Here is a 17,083-nt window from a genome sequence, read left to right as displayed (position 1 = left end):
AGTGATTAAAATGCCATACAGTGGCAAGAAAAAGTATGTGAACCCTTTGCAATAATCTGCATTTATGTATAAATTTGTCTTAAAATCTGGTTTGATGTTCATCTAAGTTACAATAATGAAAAAAACACAATCTGTTTTAACTAATAACACAAAAATTATTGTATTGTTCTTTTACATACTGAATACATCATTTAAGCATTCACAGTGTAGGTTGGAAAAAGTATTTGAACCCATAGGCTAATGACGTCAACAAAAGCTAATTAGAGTTAGGAGTTGTCAAACCTGGCTTCCAAATAATGAAACGAAATTGGAGGTGTGGGTTAGAGCCACTTTGAATTATAAAATGCACTAAAAAAATTTGAGTTTGCTATTCACAAGAAGCATCTGCTGACGTGGACCATGCCTAACAAAAAAGAGATCTCAGAAGACCTACGATCAAGAATTGTTGCTTTGCATGAAGCTGAAAAGGATTAAAAAGTTATCTAGAAGACCTTAGATATTCATCTGTCCACAGTTATACAAACTGTCTATAAATGGAGACAATTTAGTACTGTGGATACTCTCCCTAGTGACTGTCCAGCCAAGATGACTCTAAAGGGCACACTGCAGAGTGCTCAATGAGGTGGTACATTTTTTTTATTTTTATTTTTTTTATTTATTTAAAAATAGAGTGACAGATGAATATTGAATGAATCATTGGAACTTGTTAACATCTAGCAATCACATAGCAACACCCTAGCAACCACTTAGAACACCCTAGCAATCGCACAGCCATGCTCTTAAAACACTGAACACTTGCAACAGCATATCAACACCCTAGCAACCACCTAGAACACCCTAGCAATTGCATAGCAATGCATGGAAAACACAGAATACTGGGGATCACATAGCACCACCCTAGCAACCCCCCAGAACACCTTAGTAATCAAATAGCAATGCATTAAAAACACTCCGAACACTAGCAACCGCAGAGCAATACCCTAGCAATCTCATAGCCATGCAATAAAAACACTCTGAACACTAGGAACACCCAAGCAACCACCCAGAACACCCTAGTAATTGCTTATCAGTGCACTAAAAACACTCCAAACACTAACAACCACATAGCAACACTTATCAATCACATAGCAGTGTGCTAAAAACACTCTGAACAGTAGCAACTGCATAGCAACACCCTAGCATTGTAGTGGGGAGTGTTGCATGGGCAAGCACTACTCACATTTCCTGCAGAAAATGGAAAAGCCTGGTTAAAAGTTACTTTTAACCTTTTTATCCAAGGCGGTTATAAACTTCTCAGCCTTGCACTACAATATCAGTAAATAAACATCAACAGAGATGTCTCCAAGAAGCGGCAGGGAGTGGCTCTCTGCCTAAATGACTCAAATGAGCCCCCAAGCAGAACATGGTTTTGTTGCTCACAACACATTCAAACACACTTCACAGTAATGTTGGGTGACCTTGTGACCCCTCTTTGATTATCCCAGATTATAGCAGATGGTCACTTCTCAGAATTGTTTTAATTAGCCCCATAACAGATGGACCTTTAAGTGTGACTAATACCCATGAGTTATTAATTAATGACGGGCTTGTGTCACGCAGCACGCTATCATAAATTACCCACACAACAATGCTCTGTTTAAAAAAGCATGGATCTTATGCTATACATTCTTCCAAAATATGCCAATTTATTCCACAATAAACAAAAAGATTGTATATAACTAATATTATAAATGTATGTCAATAAACAAAGCAAAATCTTGCAAAGTAAAATTCACTACATGCTGAATACGTTAAGCTCCATTTAGTATATTGTATTATTAGTGGCAGTAGCCATTTTTCATTTCCTTTTTGCTTAAAATGAATGGTAGAGCTTTAATTTTTGACCTTGCAGGGCTCAACAAAGTTGCTGTGAATGTGCAAATATCATCAGGACCCAGGGGCCTCTTTATCCTTGAGGAGATCAACAACCTGGGGTAGAATGTTGATTCAGCATGTATGACATGCCCACTGTGACCTATTACTGGGTTAATTTACCTTTTACTCTTCCAAACAAACTTCACACTCAGCATTTGCTAATGTCATTCTTTTTTTATTATTATTACATGATGATTTAACACATACTAAACTAATATCACAGCCAGTGAAGCATGGAAGCAGAACAAATATAAAGCTTGACGTTTTAGATTTATTTACAGCTTTAGCTCTACTTCCCTCTAGTGTCTGGACATATACAGTGCTGTGGAAATGTATTTGCCACCATCCTGATTTCTTCTATTTTGTGTATTTTTCATACGTAATTGTTTTAGATCTTCAAACGAGATATAACATAAAACAAAGGCTACCTGAGTAAACAAAAAATACAGTCTTCAAATATACAAATATATTTGAATATTTCTTTGAATAAGGTGGCACAACCAGCTATTAAGTTTAAGGGGGCAGTTAGTTCTCATGGGTGATATAGGTGTTGGATAACTTTTATTTGAAGCAACAACAAAAAAAGTTATCCAACACCTATATCACCCATGAGAAAAACTAACTGCCCCCTTAATCTTAATAGCTGGTTGTGCCACCTTTAGCAGCAACAGCTGCAACCAAACGCTTACGATAACTGGAGATCAGTCTTTCATATTGCTGTGGTGGAATTTTGACCCACTCTTTGCAGAACTGCTTTAGTTCAGCCACACTGGAAGGTTTTCGAGCATGAACTGCTCGTTTAAGGTCCTGCCACAGCATCTCAATCGGGTTCAAGTTAGGACTTTGACTAGGCCACTCCAAAACTTTAATTTTGCTTCTTTTGAGCCATTCAGAGGTGGACTTACTCCTGTGCTTTGGATCATTATCTTGCCACATAATCCAGTTGCGCTTGAGCTTCAATTCACGGACTGATGACCGATTGATCTCCTTTAGGAGTTTCTGGTAGAGAGCAGAATACATGTTTCCCTCAATTCTTGCAAGTCGCCCTGGCCCTGAAGCAGCAAAGCATCCCCACACCATCACACTACCACCACCATGCTTGACCGTAGGTATGATGTTCTTTCTGTGGAATTCTGTGTTTGATTTACGCCAGATGTAACGGGACCTCTATCTTCCAAACAGTTCCACTTTTGACTCATTAGTCCACAGAATATTCTCCCAAAAGGTTTGAGGATCATCAAGGTGTGTTTTGGCAAAATTCAGACGAGCCTAAATGTTCTTCTGGGTTAGCAGTGGTTTTCGCCTTGCCACTCTTCCATGGATGGCATTTTTGGCCAGTGTCTTTCTGATCGTGGAGTCAACAGTGACCTTTATTGATGCGAGTGAGGCCTGCAGTTCCTTGGATGTTGTCCTTGGCTTTTTTGCGACTTCCTGGATGACTCATTGCTGTGCGCTTGGAGGAATTTTGGAAGGTCGGCCACTTCTGGGAAAGCTCTCACTGTGGTTCTTTGGAGTCATAAAGGAGTGGAGGTGGCGTAGTGGGCTAAAGCACATATCTGGTCACCACAGCCATCACCATTGTGTCCTTGAGCAAGGCACTTAACTCCAGGGGGATTGTCCCTGTAATAAGTGCACTGTAAGTCACTTTGGATAAAAGCATCTGCCAAATGTGTAAATGTAAAGCCTTTGAAATAGCTTTGTAACCCTTCACAGACTGATGAATTTCAATCACCTTTTTTCTCATCATTTCTGGAATTTCTTTTTACCTTGGCGTAGTGTGCTACTGGGTGAGACCTTTTCGCCAACTTCATGCTGCTGAAAAAGTTCTGTTTAGGTGTTGATTTGATTGAACAGGGCTGGCAGTAATCAGGCCTGGGTGTGTCTAGTCCAGCTGAACCCCATTATGAATGCAGTTTCATAGATTTTGGGATTTAGTAACTGTGGGATTTAGTAACTAATGGGCAAATAAAGGTCCAGTAAGTAACATTTTCATTTAAAATCTGCATTTTGTGTTTACTCAGATTGCCATTGTTTGTGTTAGATTTTGTTTGAATTTTTGAAACAATTTAGTATGAGATATACAAAAAAACAGAAGAAATCAGGATGGGGGCAAATATTTTCCACAGCACTGTACATTAGCCTGAGCCATCTGACAAGATGAAAGCATAAAATGAAAAAGTCTACCATTTTTTTTTCTGCAGAGATGAATGCTGTCTGCCTGTCTTGTATTACGAAATAGAGATTAACTGTATTATAGAGGCTGAAACAATCACACATATATAATTAGTCAAACTTTTAATCTTAAAGATGCACTCAATACGTTTTTGTTCATGTTGTCTTGGATTTACACTGACACCTAGTGGCTTGGATGCAGCATCATTTAAACAATCATTTTCAGGTATAGATGCCATTGTAGACAATCAGTATTCACAGTAAGCCATGATTAATGTAATCCATGTGTGAAGGTGTCCAATATCAGGGTGGTTACTGAGATTAAGTGAGTATTATTCAGCTGGTCATGTGATCCTAACATGGCAGCCCCCATGAGGGGACCCTCTCCAAGTAGAATAAAACAGCTTTTATAAGGTTACTGATATGGCTATCTAAAGTGAGTCATAATGATTATATACATTTGTTTCAAAATTGTAAATCTTTTTTTAATAAGGAAAAAGTTAATGAGTGCACCACAAAGTTTTTAAGGCATACATGAAATCGCAGGTTTGCAGGAGACAACCAAACCTAACAGACAGACAGACAGATGGATAGATGGATGGATGATCGGGCTTCCTAAAACTCATTAACAGTGGTAATGATCAGTGTTGTGGTAACGCGATAAAAGTAACGCATGTTACGTAATCAGATTACTTTTTTCGAGTAACGAGTAAAGTAACGCAATATTCTTTATTTTAGACCATAATATCACAGTTACTTTTTAAATAAAGTAATGTGTTGCTTTTGTACACCTCTACTGTCCCTGTGTTGTGAGAAATCAGGAGTAAAAGTGTGCAAACTTACGGGAGAAGATGTAGTGCATGATGGGCATTGTAGTTCTATAGAGTGTGAGGCCAGAGACTATTTAGCAGCTAGACGAGTCACTTCTATTTATATGAATGGGAGAAATTGGAATGGCCAACCAAGAAGCTCTAGCACCCAACAGTCAATGGATGTAGAAAGGAACACCCACCTTGCAGGTAAAAGAGCTGATCACCTTTTAGATACAGACATTGCCTGTCAATCAACTTGCTAACGCGCATGTGCATTTCGTGTTTTGGCGTAATATGAGGTCAACATTCGGTTGAGTGAAACGTGATTGATTCATGTGTTAATATATACTGTATTATAAGATCAGTAAATGCTTTTAGGCAGAGGGATTATAAGACTAGTCTTCCACTGGCCACGACATGATACACAGGGTGAAATTCACTGACTTATGCAACCGAACTGCTCCGTGTTACAGCTCCCTGTAACTGGGAGAAAGGGATGAGAAAAGACTCTTGATCTGTGGTTCCGAGCAACGTTTTACATCGTTTGTGTACGCAGAGAAAATGTCATAGTTCATAAAAATATTCTACATTTATTTCATGAAACAAACCTTTTTTTTGACATTTTGGTAGCATTAAAAACTATTCCATTCAAGTTGTATCAACATGGGCCTTTGAAGTTGTGGCGTCTGTACGCACTGTGGATCAACTCAAAACAAGCGTGCACTGAGATGACTTAAGTGAAAAATATTAATTTATTCATCAGACTTATTCCTTGAACATGTTAGACTGGCATTCCCCACTGAATTTTATCCTGACTTTTGAAAAACATCTTAAGTTGACTCTGGCATTGTCAATGGGCATCACATATGATGACATATATGATGCAGGTTCAAGTGTTGGACTTTGCAGCTTTAGGTAAGACAGTGGTTATTCTTCATTATTCATACTGGCTGCCACGTTGATGGAAAAACAAATCATGCATATTCAGGGTTGAGGAGTAACGTAATACCTGTAACGGGATTACGTATTTAAATACAAAATATAAGTAACTGTATTCCACTACAGTTACAATTTAAATCATTGGTAATTAGAATACAGTTACATTCAAAAAGTATTTTGATTACTGAAGAGATTACTTTGCATTTTATTGTCATTTGTTTCATTTAATATTTAGTCCTTTCAGATGGAAAACATTTATCCATATAAATGATGCGATCCAAAGTGCATTTGAACAGCGGTGAAACACTTTCTAATGATGTTACATTCATACGAGCAGACAGAGAAGTAAGTTTGAAGTAAGTTTGGAGCAGAAGAAATAGAAATAAACCTTGTGTAAACTGGCTAAGCTAAAATGCTGTTTCTAGCCATTTTACATGCACGTTACCAGGCACGATCATATTTTTTATCAAGAAAATTGGATCATAATTTCTATTTTTCTAGCAAGATCTTTGATATTAAGGCAAAAGTTTTATTCTTGATAATAATTGTTGTATTATTTCATATCTAAAAATCCTTAAAACAAGATCAGTTTGAATTATCTTGTTTTAGAAACAACACTGCATAAGATATTTAGGTTTTTCAGAGAATGTATTTTTAACATGTGTATTTTGTCTTACTGTACTGGCAGAGTTTTTATATTCAAAACAAGTGAAAAAATCTACCAGTGCTGAAGAAGTAATCCAAAGTATTTAGAATACGTTACTGACCTTGAGTAATCTAATGGAATATGTTACAAATTACATTTTACAGCATGTATTCTGTAATCTGTAGTGGAATACACTTCAAAAGTAATCCTCCCAACCCTGTGCATATTCATGTTATTGATACTTTATTATAAATATGAAGTGAAGACCTACTTTCTAAATATCTGTTTGTTTACTGTTGTTTTGACATGAGTGTTGTACAGTAGCTAGCATGACCTGTAATGTCTCTTGTATGCAATGCATGGCATATATGTATGGAATGCATAGCATAGCAGAAGAGAAAGTTGATGTGAGAAAAAAAATGTAACGCAAAAGTAACGCAATGCTTTACTTTACATTCTAACGAGTTACTTTTAAAAGTAACGTTACCCAACACTGGTAATGATGTCAAGAATAGTTATATTCTACGAATGGTTCGAATGTTTCAATACTAATATTGCCGCCGCCTTTTTATTAAGAGCTATTATAATTAACATGCGCTTTTAATAGGGAATACACAGTAACAGTTTGATCTCACCTAGTAGATCCTGAACTAAAAGAAGCATGACGCTTGACTGCGAATTACTACTCCTACTATGGTGAAGGTGTATCGCTTAATATTCATAAGGAAAGTCTTCGCCATTGGAAGGTAACAAATAAACGTCAATATCACCTTATTTATATTCATGAGTCAGGACTACGACATTGGAAGGTTACCAGCAACGTCAGCATGGTATAATTAATATTCATAAGCAAGTATTGGTCGTAGTAGGATTCGTAATTTAAAAGTAGGATTCTTACAAAACACACTTGCTACTTGTATACATGGTCAAAGTTTTGAAGAAACAGTTTCATGTATATTTATCTTCGAGACTCGCCGTTTTATTCGCGATACTGTGGATTATATTTAAAGATTTGCGGATGGTGACTCGTATCGGATTGAGTCAAACAAGAACAAGAACAATCTCCAACGACAACAGGGATTTATTTACCTCATATATACACCCGGAAGTGGTGTAATAGTTAATGGCTCTGTGCTTAGTTTGTGAGTTTGTTTGAAGCAGGACTGTGTGTGTTTTAGCATTAATGGAAAGTTGACCGCTCGGGAATGGAAGATGAGTCTTCCGTGCGTGTGAATGTCACCGCGCAAAATATGCCCGGCTATACCGGACGCGACGGGAAATCTGTCCATGTATCCAGCGCGACTCGGAGCACAGATTTCGGCCGGGATATCTGTAGCAGCAGCAGCAGCAACAACAGGTCGAATGTGCCATCATCATCATTATCCTCGAAGGATGTTTTGGAATTTCATAAACACAAACACGAGCCAAAAGGGATTAATAAAGAAAATAGGGAAACCATACGAGCCGTGGATATTTTGAGAAGGAATTTTGGATCCTCTGTCAGTGATCCAAAAGATCCCCTGGAGAAAGTAGAAAAAGGATTTGAGATCAAACTGGGTGACTTGGATCGTGATGAAAGAGCAGAAAGTCCCAAGCAAGACATGGAGAGCAACTCAGGATTGGGAGAAGCTGAACTGTCTGATCCTGATAGGAATCTTAATATTGATTATAATATTGATTTCAAGAGAGCTGAAGATCTCAACCAATCAAAAGAGCATGTTTACTGCACTGTGTACTGTATTGCCAATGATAATTATAGGATACCTGTCGAGAAAACATCTGATAACGAGACTACATCACCCTCACCATCAACGTCATCTTCAGATGTGTTGGTTTTACCCCCCACTGACACTCCAAATCAGTCCGAATCAGACCATGATCCCTACCCAGAGTCATATACAGTCACCGACCTCATGGTGTCTGGGATAAACAGCTTTTATAATACTGACAACAGTTCATCTGTTGTGTTAACATGTCGAATTTGCCTCGATTACAAACATATCATGCCGCTACACTGTTGCAAAATGGCAGTTTGTGAGGAATGCCTGAAAAGATACATCAGCTCACAGGTATCCACACCTGTCCTGTATCAACACCAGCTTTACCTTGTTTTCAGGGATTTTTGTTTGTTTGTGTCTTCAACCACCACATCTAAAGTGGATTGATGCAAACCTAATATGGCTCTATATGCTGGCAAATAATGTATTGGGGTTGACAGAGTTTACCTTAGTTGTGCTGATTTTGTGGAATGAAAAAAACAAAATGTTCTTGAAGCTGGGAAACATCTCAAGTGTTGCTGGAGATCCTCTCCATGTATTTTGCAGTATTGTGGTGGTACCACAGTACAGTGATTGTATCAGATTGAAATACCGTGGCGCTTTAAAATATACCATGGTACTGAATGATTGCCATATTCATGTACTATGGTATTCCTAGGTACTGCCATGGTAGAGATCCAGAAAAACATGGTAGTACCGTGTGGCATGGTAGTTAAAGTACCTTTGTACAGTCTGCTCCTGTTATATTTGGATTTCTTAGAAGAAAATTATGGGTTCAATACAAGGTAAGGTCAATTGACAGCATATGTGGGATTATATTGATTAGCATAAAAAAATATTTCGACTCGTCCCTCCTTTTCTTTCAAAAAGTTTAGCTTCAACCCTAATCAAACACACCTGCCTTTAATCATACTTTTGAAACAGTAAATATTTTAATGTTTATTGATTGGATCCATTCACTTCCATTGTAAGTGCCTCACTGCTTTTTTTTTTTTAAGAAAAAAGGGACGAGTCAAAATGAATTATTGTGGTAATCAGCATTTTGCCACAAATGCTATCGATTGAGTTTAACTTGTATTGAACCCAGAATATTCCTTTAACTATTTGTCTTCTAGGCTAATTATAGTACTCTGTTTGTTAATGGAGAGCTTCTCCATTGTGTTGTGAAAACGTTCTCAACCTAACCCCTTGTTTAGAGAAGTGATGAATTTCCTGTGGTCTGCTATGGCTGGCCCATGTGACCATCATTGACTAAGGTGGAAATGTTAGTGTTAGTCATTTTAGTACTCCCTTTGCCACAAAGCAGAGGCTCATATTGTGTTACACTGTACAGTCATGTCGGGGTGATATAAAAATGTATGACCGCTTCTGAGTTCATTCCTTTAAAGGTGCATGACAAACCAGCATGTCTAGTGTTTAAATTAACCAAATGAGGGCGGCTTTGTTAAAACTGGGTTTAGCTTATTATTTAAATTGTTTCTCCTATCCCAATTTAACAATAATTAACCCATTTGTGGGTTGATTCATTGGCATATTGGCTCAACCAGTGACGTGTTTCTGGGGTGGGACTATCTGATTGGGCGACCAATAGAAGACTGGTTGGGAAACCTGTTTGAAATCTGATCTCACTGGGTGCGTCTCATTCAGCTCCCTAGTTCAGTAGTCATGGCACTCATCAGGGATTCGGCCATTTTCTGTGGCTGTCCCTATTGGAAAATCGTTCCAGTGCACTGAAACATTCCCTCCCTAAAAAATTGCCAGAGTGCACCGTAAAAAAACAGGGAGCATCATTCCTTACTATGTTCTCTTACCGAAAAAGTCTTCATGTCTTCTGAAGTCTTTCAAGTCGTAAGGAGACGAGCACAAGTGTAAAACTATGAAGTCAAAGACTTACTTTCTCTTTAAAAGAGATGTTGTTTGTAATGTCTCTCATCCATAATGACCATGAAAGGGAAACACTCTTTTAAATATTATAGTTGTTAGAAGAAGTTTAAAATACGCTCCTTTATATTTGTATTTATTTATTTATGTCATTTATCTTTTATAATAACACTCGTACGTTTGAATATCTACAACGAAAATGCATGACAGTGTCATTTATACAGTGATGTTGTTGCAGCTGTGTTTTAATGTGAACCTCGTAAATAATCGTGTTGCTGGTGGTTGAGTCATAAGTGTTCCAATGTTGGGTGGATGAACACCCTTGCCAGTGCCTAAATTCGAATTCAGGTTTACGATATACTGATTCACAACATAGGGAGCTGACTTTGATGCACTAACTGTGAATATAGTGACCGAAATCAGTCTGTGCTTACTGAAATTTGAACCACTGCCCCCAGTGGACGAAGCTAGAAGTGTTGATGAATGTATAGGAATGCATGAGCTTCCAGGTGAAATGTCCACAGAGTGGCGCCAAAAGCGAGTTGTAAAGCGAGTTGTTTTTAGTTGTAAATGTTGTCATACAGTCAACAGGAATGCATATTTTATTAACCAAACACCCCTTAAACCAAACCGTCAGTGGACTAAAAATTTAATCTTAGGGGAGATATTAAACCTCAGAATATTGCTCATCATTGATTTTGTGAACTTCCTGGTTTCCGTATGAACATTCGGATAGCATCATGTTGAGTTTGTCAGTTCTGTTTGGTGCAGAAATTACACACTTCACCTTTAAGTCTACAATGGGTTTAATAATCTGTATATTTACACCAGATTGGACACTTTAATTTCAGGAAATAGGAGAACAATGCAGAAAAGGCCTTTCTGCCCAATGGGCAGGGTGTTGTTTCCCTGGCAAGGGGAAGGAGAAGTTGCTGTAATTGATTGCTTAATCACTGAGCTCAGCCTCTCTGTTCCCTAATTACATTACCTGGCTGTTCACTGGAAGGTCTGTGTGTGGTCTGCAGGCAACATTCAAACAATTTGCCCTTTTAGAGGGATCTTGTGGGTGTAATCGAGTAACTCTGGCTTGCCTATTGCTGCTCTCCTCTCAAATCAGATTTATGGCTTTATGTATGATCTGGGGGGTCAGACAGAGGTTGATGTGATAATGATATCCGTCTTTTGTGTTGTTTGCCTGAAGTTATTGCTCTAATTTTGTTGTTTGATGCCAAGTGTGCTGCCTTTGTACCCCAGCAGTTCTCTAGTTCAGTGGTTCTCAACCTTTTTGACTGCATGGCCCCCCATTATAGGAGAAAATATTTGAAGGCCCCCCACGTAGGCTATTAGATATTTATATTATAAGATATATCTATTGTAATATAAGTTGAATTATAATAATTATTTAAAAATGATAATATCCTATTAGGGCTGCACAATTATAGCAAAAATCATAATTGTCGATTATTGCCCTTGATATTGTAATCACGGTTATTAATGTCGATTAAAATATTAAATTACTGTGACGTCACAAAGTAAGCAAAGTAGCAGATTTCAATGGTGGATATGAGCTGCGCTCCAGTTTATTTTAAGCATCTTCTAAGCATTAAATATTGTAATAATGTTTGTTAATGTTAGGCCAAATAAAACTTATTTTAAATGGATATCTATGGTATAAAATAAATTAAATGATTGCTTAATTACTAGTTTAGTAATTAGTATTAGTCCTCATACAGTAAATAATATGACATATTCAATTTTCAAACTTATTAACAGCCGATTTAAATTGACCAAGTTACTTATTGCGTTCAGTAAGCCCTTTAGCGGCGAGACAGGGGACCATTCATCCCGTTAGACCTTCAATGGTGATCTTTTTTATGTACGATCATCGTTAGATCATTTTTGGCCTCCGTGGTTGCACTTTGGAAATTAAAAACAGTCATTTGCAATCGGAGTTTGTGCAATTCGTGAAAAGTTTAAATCTACTAATACCAGCTGCGTGGCAAATGGGTCTTATTACAGCAGACGCGATAACAATGACGGTGATTCCTGAAATATGCTATTCATGCCATATTCTTTATGTTGGCAACACCTCCAAAACACACTTTGAACAGTTAAGCTGAATTACTTTATTGCTATTTTGTACAAATCAAATTCACATTGGCCTATTTACTAACATAACAAAACTGTTATTACATTTTTAATAAATTGTACACAGAAATCGTGCAACGCGTCAAACTCTCCCATTACAATGACTGCTGTCACTCACTGCTGGTTTATACTGTTTGAGACCTGCATTTCGACGCGAGCTCAATGATGCTCCACACAATGTTCTGCACTCTCGTGAATGCTCTCATTAAAAACAAAGCTGTCTAATCAGCATAATAAATCAATTATTTACACTGCGTCTATGCCTTCATTAGAACAGGAGCATTTTAGTTTTGTCGTGTTGCTCATTTGCTGTTTATTTAACATCTATGTTCAAAGCAAGCTTTGCAATATGCAGTGAATCCAAAATAATTCCAAAGTGCTTTTCGCTCTTGTTCTACAGCTTCTTTTCGAATGTCAGGTGATATTTCTTCAGTATTAATTTTCGTGTGCCACCACGAACAGAGGTGGAACATAAAGTAAGCATCTGGGCATTCAGACGGTTTAAAACTTGCGCATTAGGATCAGTTGTCATTACTGATATTAATTTAAGCGGCTCTGATTGGCCATTGCCGTTTCATTGCTCAATGGACGTGTTAGTGATTGGTTAGAATACTCAACCGCTGCAAAAACACGTTGTAAATAGAAACCATTGATGCAACACGAGCAGACTTTAACTGAATGCTGTAATCGTCAGTTTTCACAATAACATAATCGAGGCAGCCGTAATCGTAATCGCGATTCATTTTTCGATTAATTGTGCAGCCCTATATCCTATCATATTTTAAATAATAGTAAGAGATCTTGAGGCCCCCTCTAGAAGTGTGCTAAGGCCCTCTAGTTGGTCTCGATCCCATGGTTGAAAGCCACTGCTCTAGTTGTGGATAGTAGCCTGTGTGGGGTGAATGACCTGTTCAGCTGCAAGCAACTTTACTGTGCAAGACCATTTTTCCTCTGCTGTGTTCTGGACTTGCTAAAAATGATGATGATCCTGCCCAAAAGAATTTTGTTAATATGGAAGCTTGCAGATATATCACCACTCCTCCCATTGTTGCAGTGTGGTTTTTGCTATTCCTGGACGTAAATGGCTGATTACCTGTAAAACCTGTCCATTTGAATCGTATCCAATGACAGCTTTACACCCATTTCCAGTATCAAAGTGAGGTCATGCTAGGTACTGTACTGTAATGCATAAGAACCTCGTTTCTGGTTCCAGCTACAATACATTATGTAATATTTATTTTTTATCATCTTGGGCTTTGTTTCCTGTTTCTCATATAAATTCACAAAACTAATGGCAGACAAGATGGGGAGTGTATTCAGGAAACTTGTATGAAAACAGTCATTGTAATTGCAATTCCATTTAGTGATGCCTTTGCCACAGAAATGAATGAATTTCACAGAATATTAATGAACACTCTCAATTTTGCTAACATTCAGTATGTTTACATGCACAGTTATAATCAAACTACAGCGGGTTTTTACTAAATCAATCTACAGTTTTCATTTGTCTGTCCAAGTACACGACACAATGCGTATTCTAATATTTTAAGAAAAGTCGTCAACTGAGGAAGTGCAAATAATACGTTAAGCATCACCTCTGTCCTCTGGAGCTTGCGCAAAATGCAGAGGCCAATTGTGGTCCGATTAATGTGTATACATTAAGGCTGCCCCCAATAGTCGACCAAACATTAGTCGATGAGAAGAGTCTTGGTCGACCAAGTTTTGATTGGTCTGTTGGCGCAGAAAAAAGAAAACTCCACAGGAAGCCTACGAACACTGGTATTACCGCTGGTTGGATGCTAGGTGGTACTATGGGGTAATATTCGTTAAGCAGGGTTAGGGTTAAACTTACACAATAAAGCAAAACACCTTGATTTCAAATTTTTTTTAATTTATTTTAACTAAAACTTCAAATGAAACTGGAAAAAAATTAAGTGCAGCTAAAATGTGTGTTGTTCAACTTTTTGAAAGATGGCTTTACAACAGTTGTGAAGGGCAACATCTCTCTGGCAAAGAACCTACTTCATCTGTGCATTCTCTACCAGTGGGGTATTTCGTTGTCTGGGAAAATACATCATGTGTGTGAATAAATTTGTTTTGTTCCCTCCTTCACGATATATATATATGCACACACACCGGTGGCCAAAAGTTTGGAATAATGTACAGATTTTGCTGTTTCGGAAGGAAATTGGTACTTTAATTCAAAATTTAATTTAAAGTGGCATTCAGCTGAACACAAAGTATAGTCAAGACATTACTGATGTAAAATACAGCACCATCACTATTTGCAAAAAGTCATTTTTGATAAAATCTAGACAGGCCCCATTTCCAGCAGCCATCACTCCAACACCTTATCCTTGAGTCATCATGCTAAATTGCTAATTTTTTTTACTATAAAATGACTTACCATTATATCAAACACAGTTGAAAGCTATTTGGTTTGTTAAATGAAGCTGACACAAATGAACATTGTGTTTGTTTTTGAGTTGCCACATTATGCAATAGACTGGCATGTCTTAAGGTCAGTATTAGGTCAAACATGGCAAAAAAGAAACAGCTTTCCCTAGAAACTCGTCAGTCAATCATTGTTTTGAGGAATGAAGGCTATACATTTCATACAAAGGTGTACACTACAGTCTAAACAAGTACATCTGGGTGAACTTCACTGATTATATATATATATATATATATATATATATATATATATATATATATATATATATATATATATATAGGGATCGGTAAATATTCTTGCTTTAGTGATTTTGCATTGAAAATTAAATGAATATATTTAAAAAAATAAAAAACTTAAATCAAATACATTTCTAAATTCAAATTGCACTCCAGACTAAACGAAAAAACAATTAAAATAATGAAGAGATCAAAAAATATAATATATATATATATATATAAGTAACAACCTTTCCATTTACCGTCAGGCAAGTATCTGTCTAAACATGCAGGTGGAAAATTACTTACACAAATTAAAAACAATTATAAATGTAAAAATAATAATTATAATGATGATAATAATCACTGAAATATAAATCATGGTTCGAGGCGAACGTGTTTTTGTATTATTTTATGTTTTAATCACAGATGTATAGGCTGCAGAGTTGTGTTCCCAATGAACTGCACTTTGGAAATAAAGCAAACTGAACTCAATGCACCTCCTGAGCGGAGATGTCTCAGGTAATTTGCAGCACTCATAGACGATACTGTTCTTGCAAAAAAAAAAAAAAAAAAAAAAATCAGAAGATAGAAACGTGTCAGACATGCACATAGACGGCTTTTCTGTCATCAGTTCTTAATAATATAGTAAAGTGTGTTTCTTCAAGCGCATGTCTGTGTGTCTACGTGCAAATTATTTGTAGCTGTGGCTCGCTTCGTGCGTGCACTTGTAAAATGTTTATTTTAAAGGCTCATTATTACAGTTTAGTATTTCTCTGTAATGTAGAACAGTGTTTGCAATGTTACTTATAGCATTCTTTCTCAGCCCTGGAACTCAAACCATTTTCTGATGCCCCCCAAAATATATACATTTAAGTAATTAAATTATTATCATAAACGTGCGACAACTACTCGACTAATGGCTTAAACTAACAACTACTAGTGGACTAGGAAAATCTTTGGTCGGGGGCAGTCCTAGTATACATGGACGAAGCAGAGCTACAATCGCATTAGGTCTGTTAGTTTTGCTTCACAAAAACATACTGGTATGATTTTAGTCGGACTAAATCGTTTACATATACAGTAGGTTTTAGGCCACATCCACACTAATATGTTTTTGTTTAAAAACAAATATTTTTCTCTATGTTTTGGCCTTCCATCCACACTGAGATGGAGTTTTTGACAGCGAAAACTGAGCTTTTTGAAAACGCTCTCCCAAGTGGATAAATTTGAAAACGGCGCCTTCACGTTGTAGTGTGGACAGGTAAAGCGCAGATATATGAAAACTATTATGCATTTTTTGTCACGTGACGCAGTCATGTGATCCATTCAACCTAAAACAATCAAGATTGTGGTCCATGTTTTAGTGGCTTAGTTGTGACTGTCATTCACTTTGATATCCTTGTTAAAGATAAATGTTACTTGTACTCGTCACACTCCTCCCCTGCCGCTGCCCTTCCGGCCGTTCTGTCAGCTGGTGGTCTACCCCGCCTCCTGCGAACCTGGGGAAGAGACGAGTGGAGGCGTGGGGAGAGGGAAAGGGCAAGCGGAGACACACAGAAAGAGAGAGAGAGGAGAGAGAGAGAAGAACTTGCTCGCCAGCTCCCAGATGTGCTGTCGCCCGGTCCTCAACCGCTCCTCCACCCTCTGGTGGACGCCAGCTCGCTCCTCCCCTGGCAGATGGCAGCGAATCCTCCGGCCCTTGGTGGATGGACCCACTCATCCCCTTCTTGGCAGATGGCCGCGGTTCCTCCAGCTCTTGGCAGCCGGCAGCGACCCCTCCACCCCCAGGCAGACGGCCGCTACTGCTCCCCTGGTGGATGGCAGTTGCGAGGACTCCGCGACAGTGCATCCCTCCTCCCTCCTGGGTTTCGGCACCACTGTAACACGTAAAGGTGGGCAAGGAGGAGGCGGGAACCGACTGAAAAGTGAACACATTTTTAATGTCAAACTTAACTTAAAACAAACATAAACAAACACAGACAGATGCAGTACGACCGCGTGCGTCTCTCTCTCTCTCTCAAACCGGCTGCCATTTATCTTGCCATCCCAGTCCCCTGACCTGAACCCCATAGAAAATTGGTGGGTGGAACTGAAGAGGAGAGTCCACCAACATGGACCTC

The 17,083-nt window shown here is 38.0% G+C and overlaps 1 protein-coding gene across 1 annotated transcript in view; it reads left to right on the top strand.

Annotated features, from left to right (window-relative positions):
- Nucleotides 1-7,363: 7,363 nt before the first annotated feature.
- Nucleotides 7,364-17,083, top strand: part of LOC127456673 (E3 ubiquitin-protein ligase RNF217-like) — a 38,887-nt gene continuing 29,167 nt past the window's right edge. Inside the window, exon 1 of the mRNA XM_051725139.1 lies at nucleotides 7,364-8,552. Coding sequence (XP_051581099.1) covers nucleotides 7,689-8,552 — 864 coding nt within the window. The 5' untranslated portion in view covers nucleotides 7,364-7,688. The remainder of the gene's footprint in view (nucleotides 8,553-17,083) is intronic.

This window comes from Myxocyprinus asiaticus, chromosome 19 (assembly GCF_019703515.2).
Source record: "Myxocyprinus asiaticus isolate MX2 ecotype Aquarium Trade chromosome 19, UBuf_Myxa_2, whole genome shotgun sequence".
NCBI lineage: Eukaryota > Metazoa > Chordata > Actinopteri > Cypriniformes > Catostomidae > Myxocyprinus > Myxocyprinus asiaticus.
This window is presented reverse-complemented; position numbering and strand designations above follow the sequence as displayed.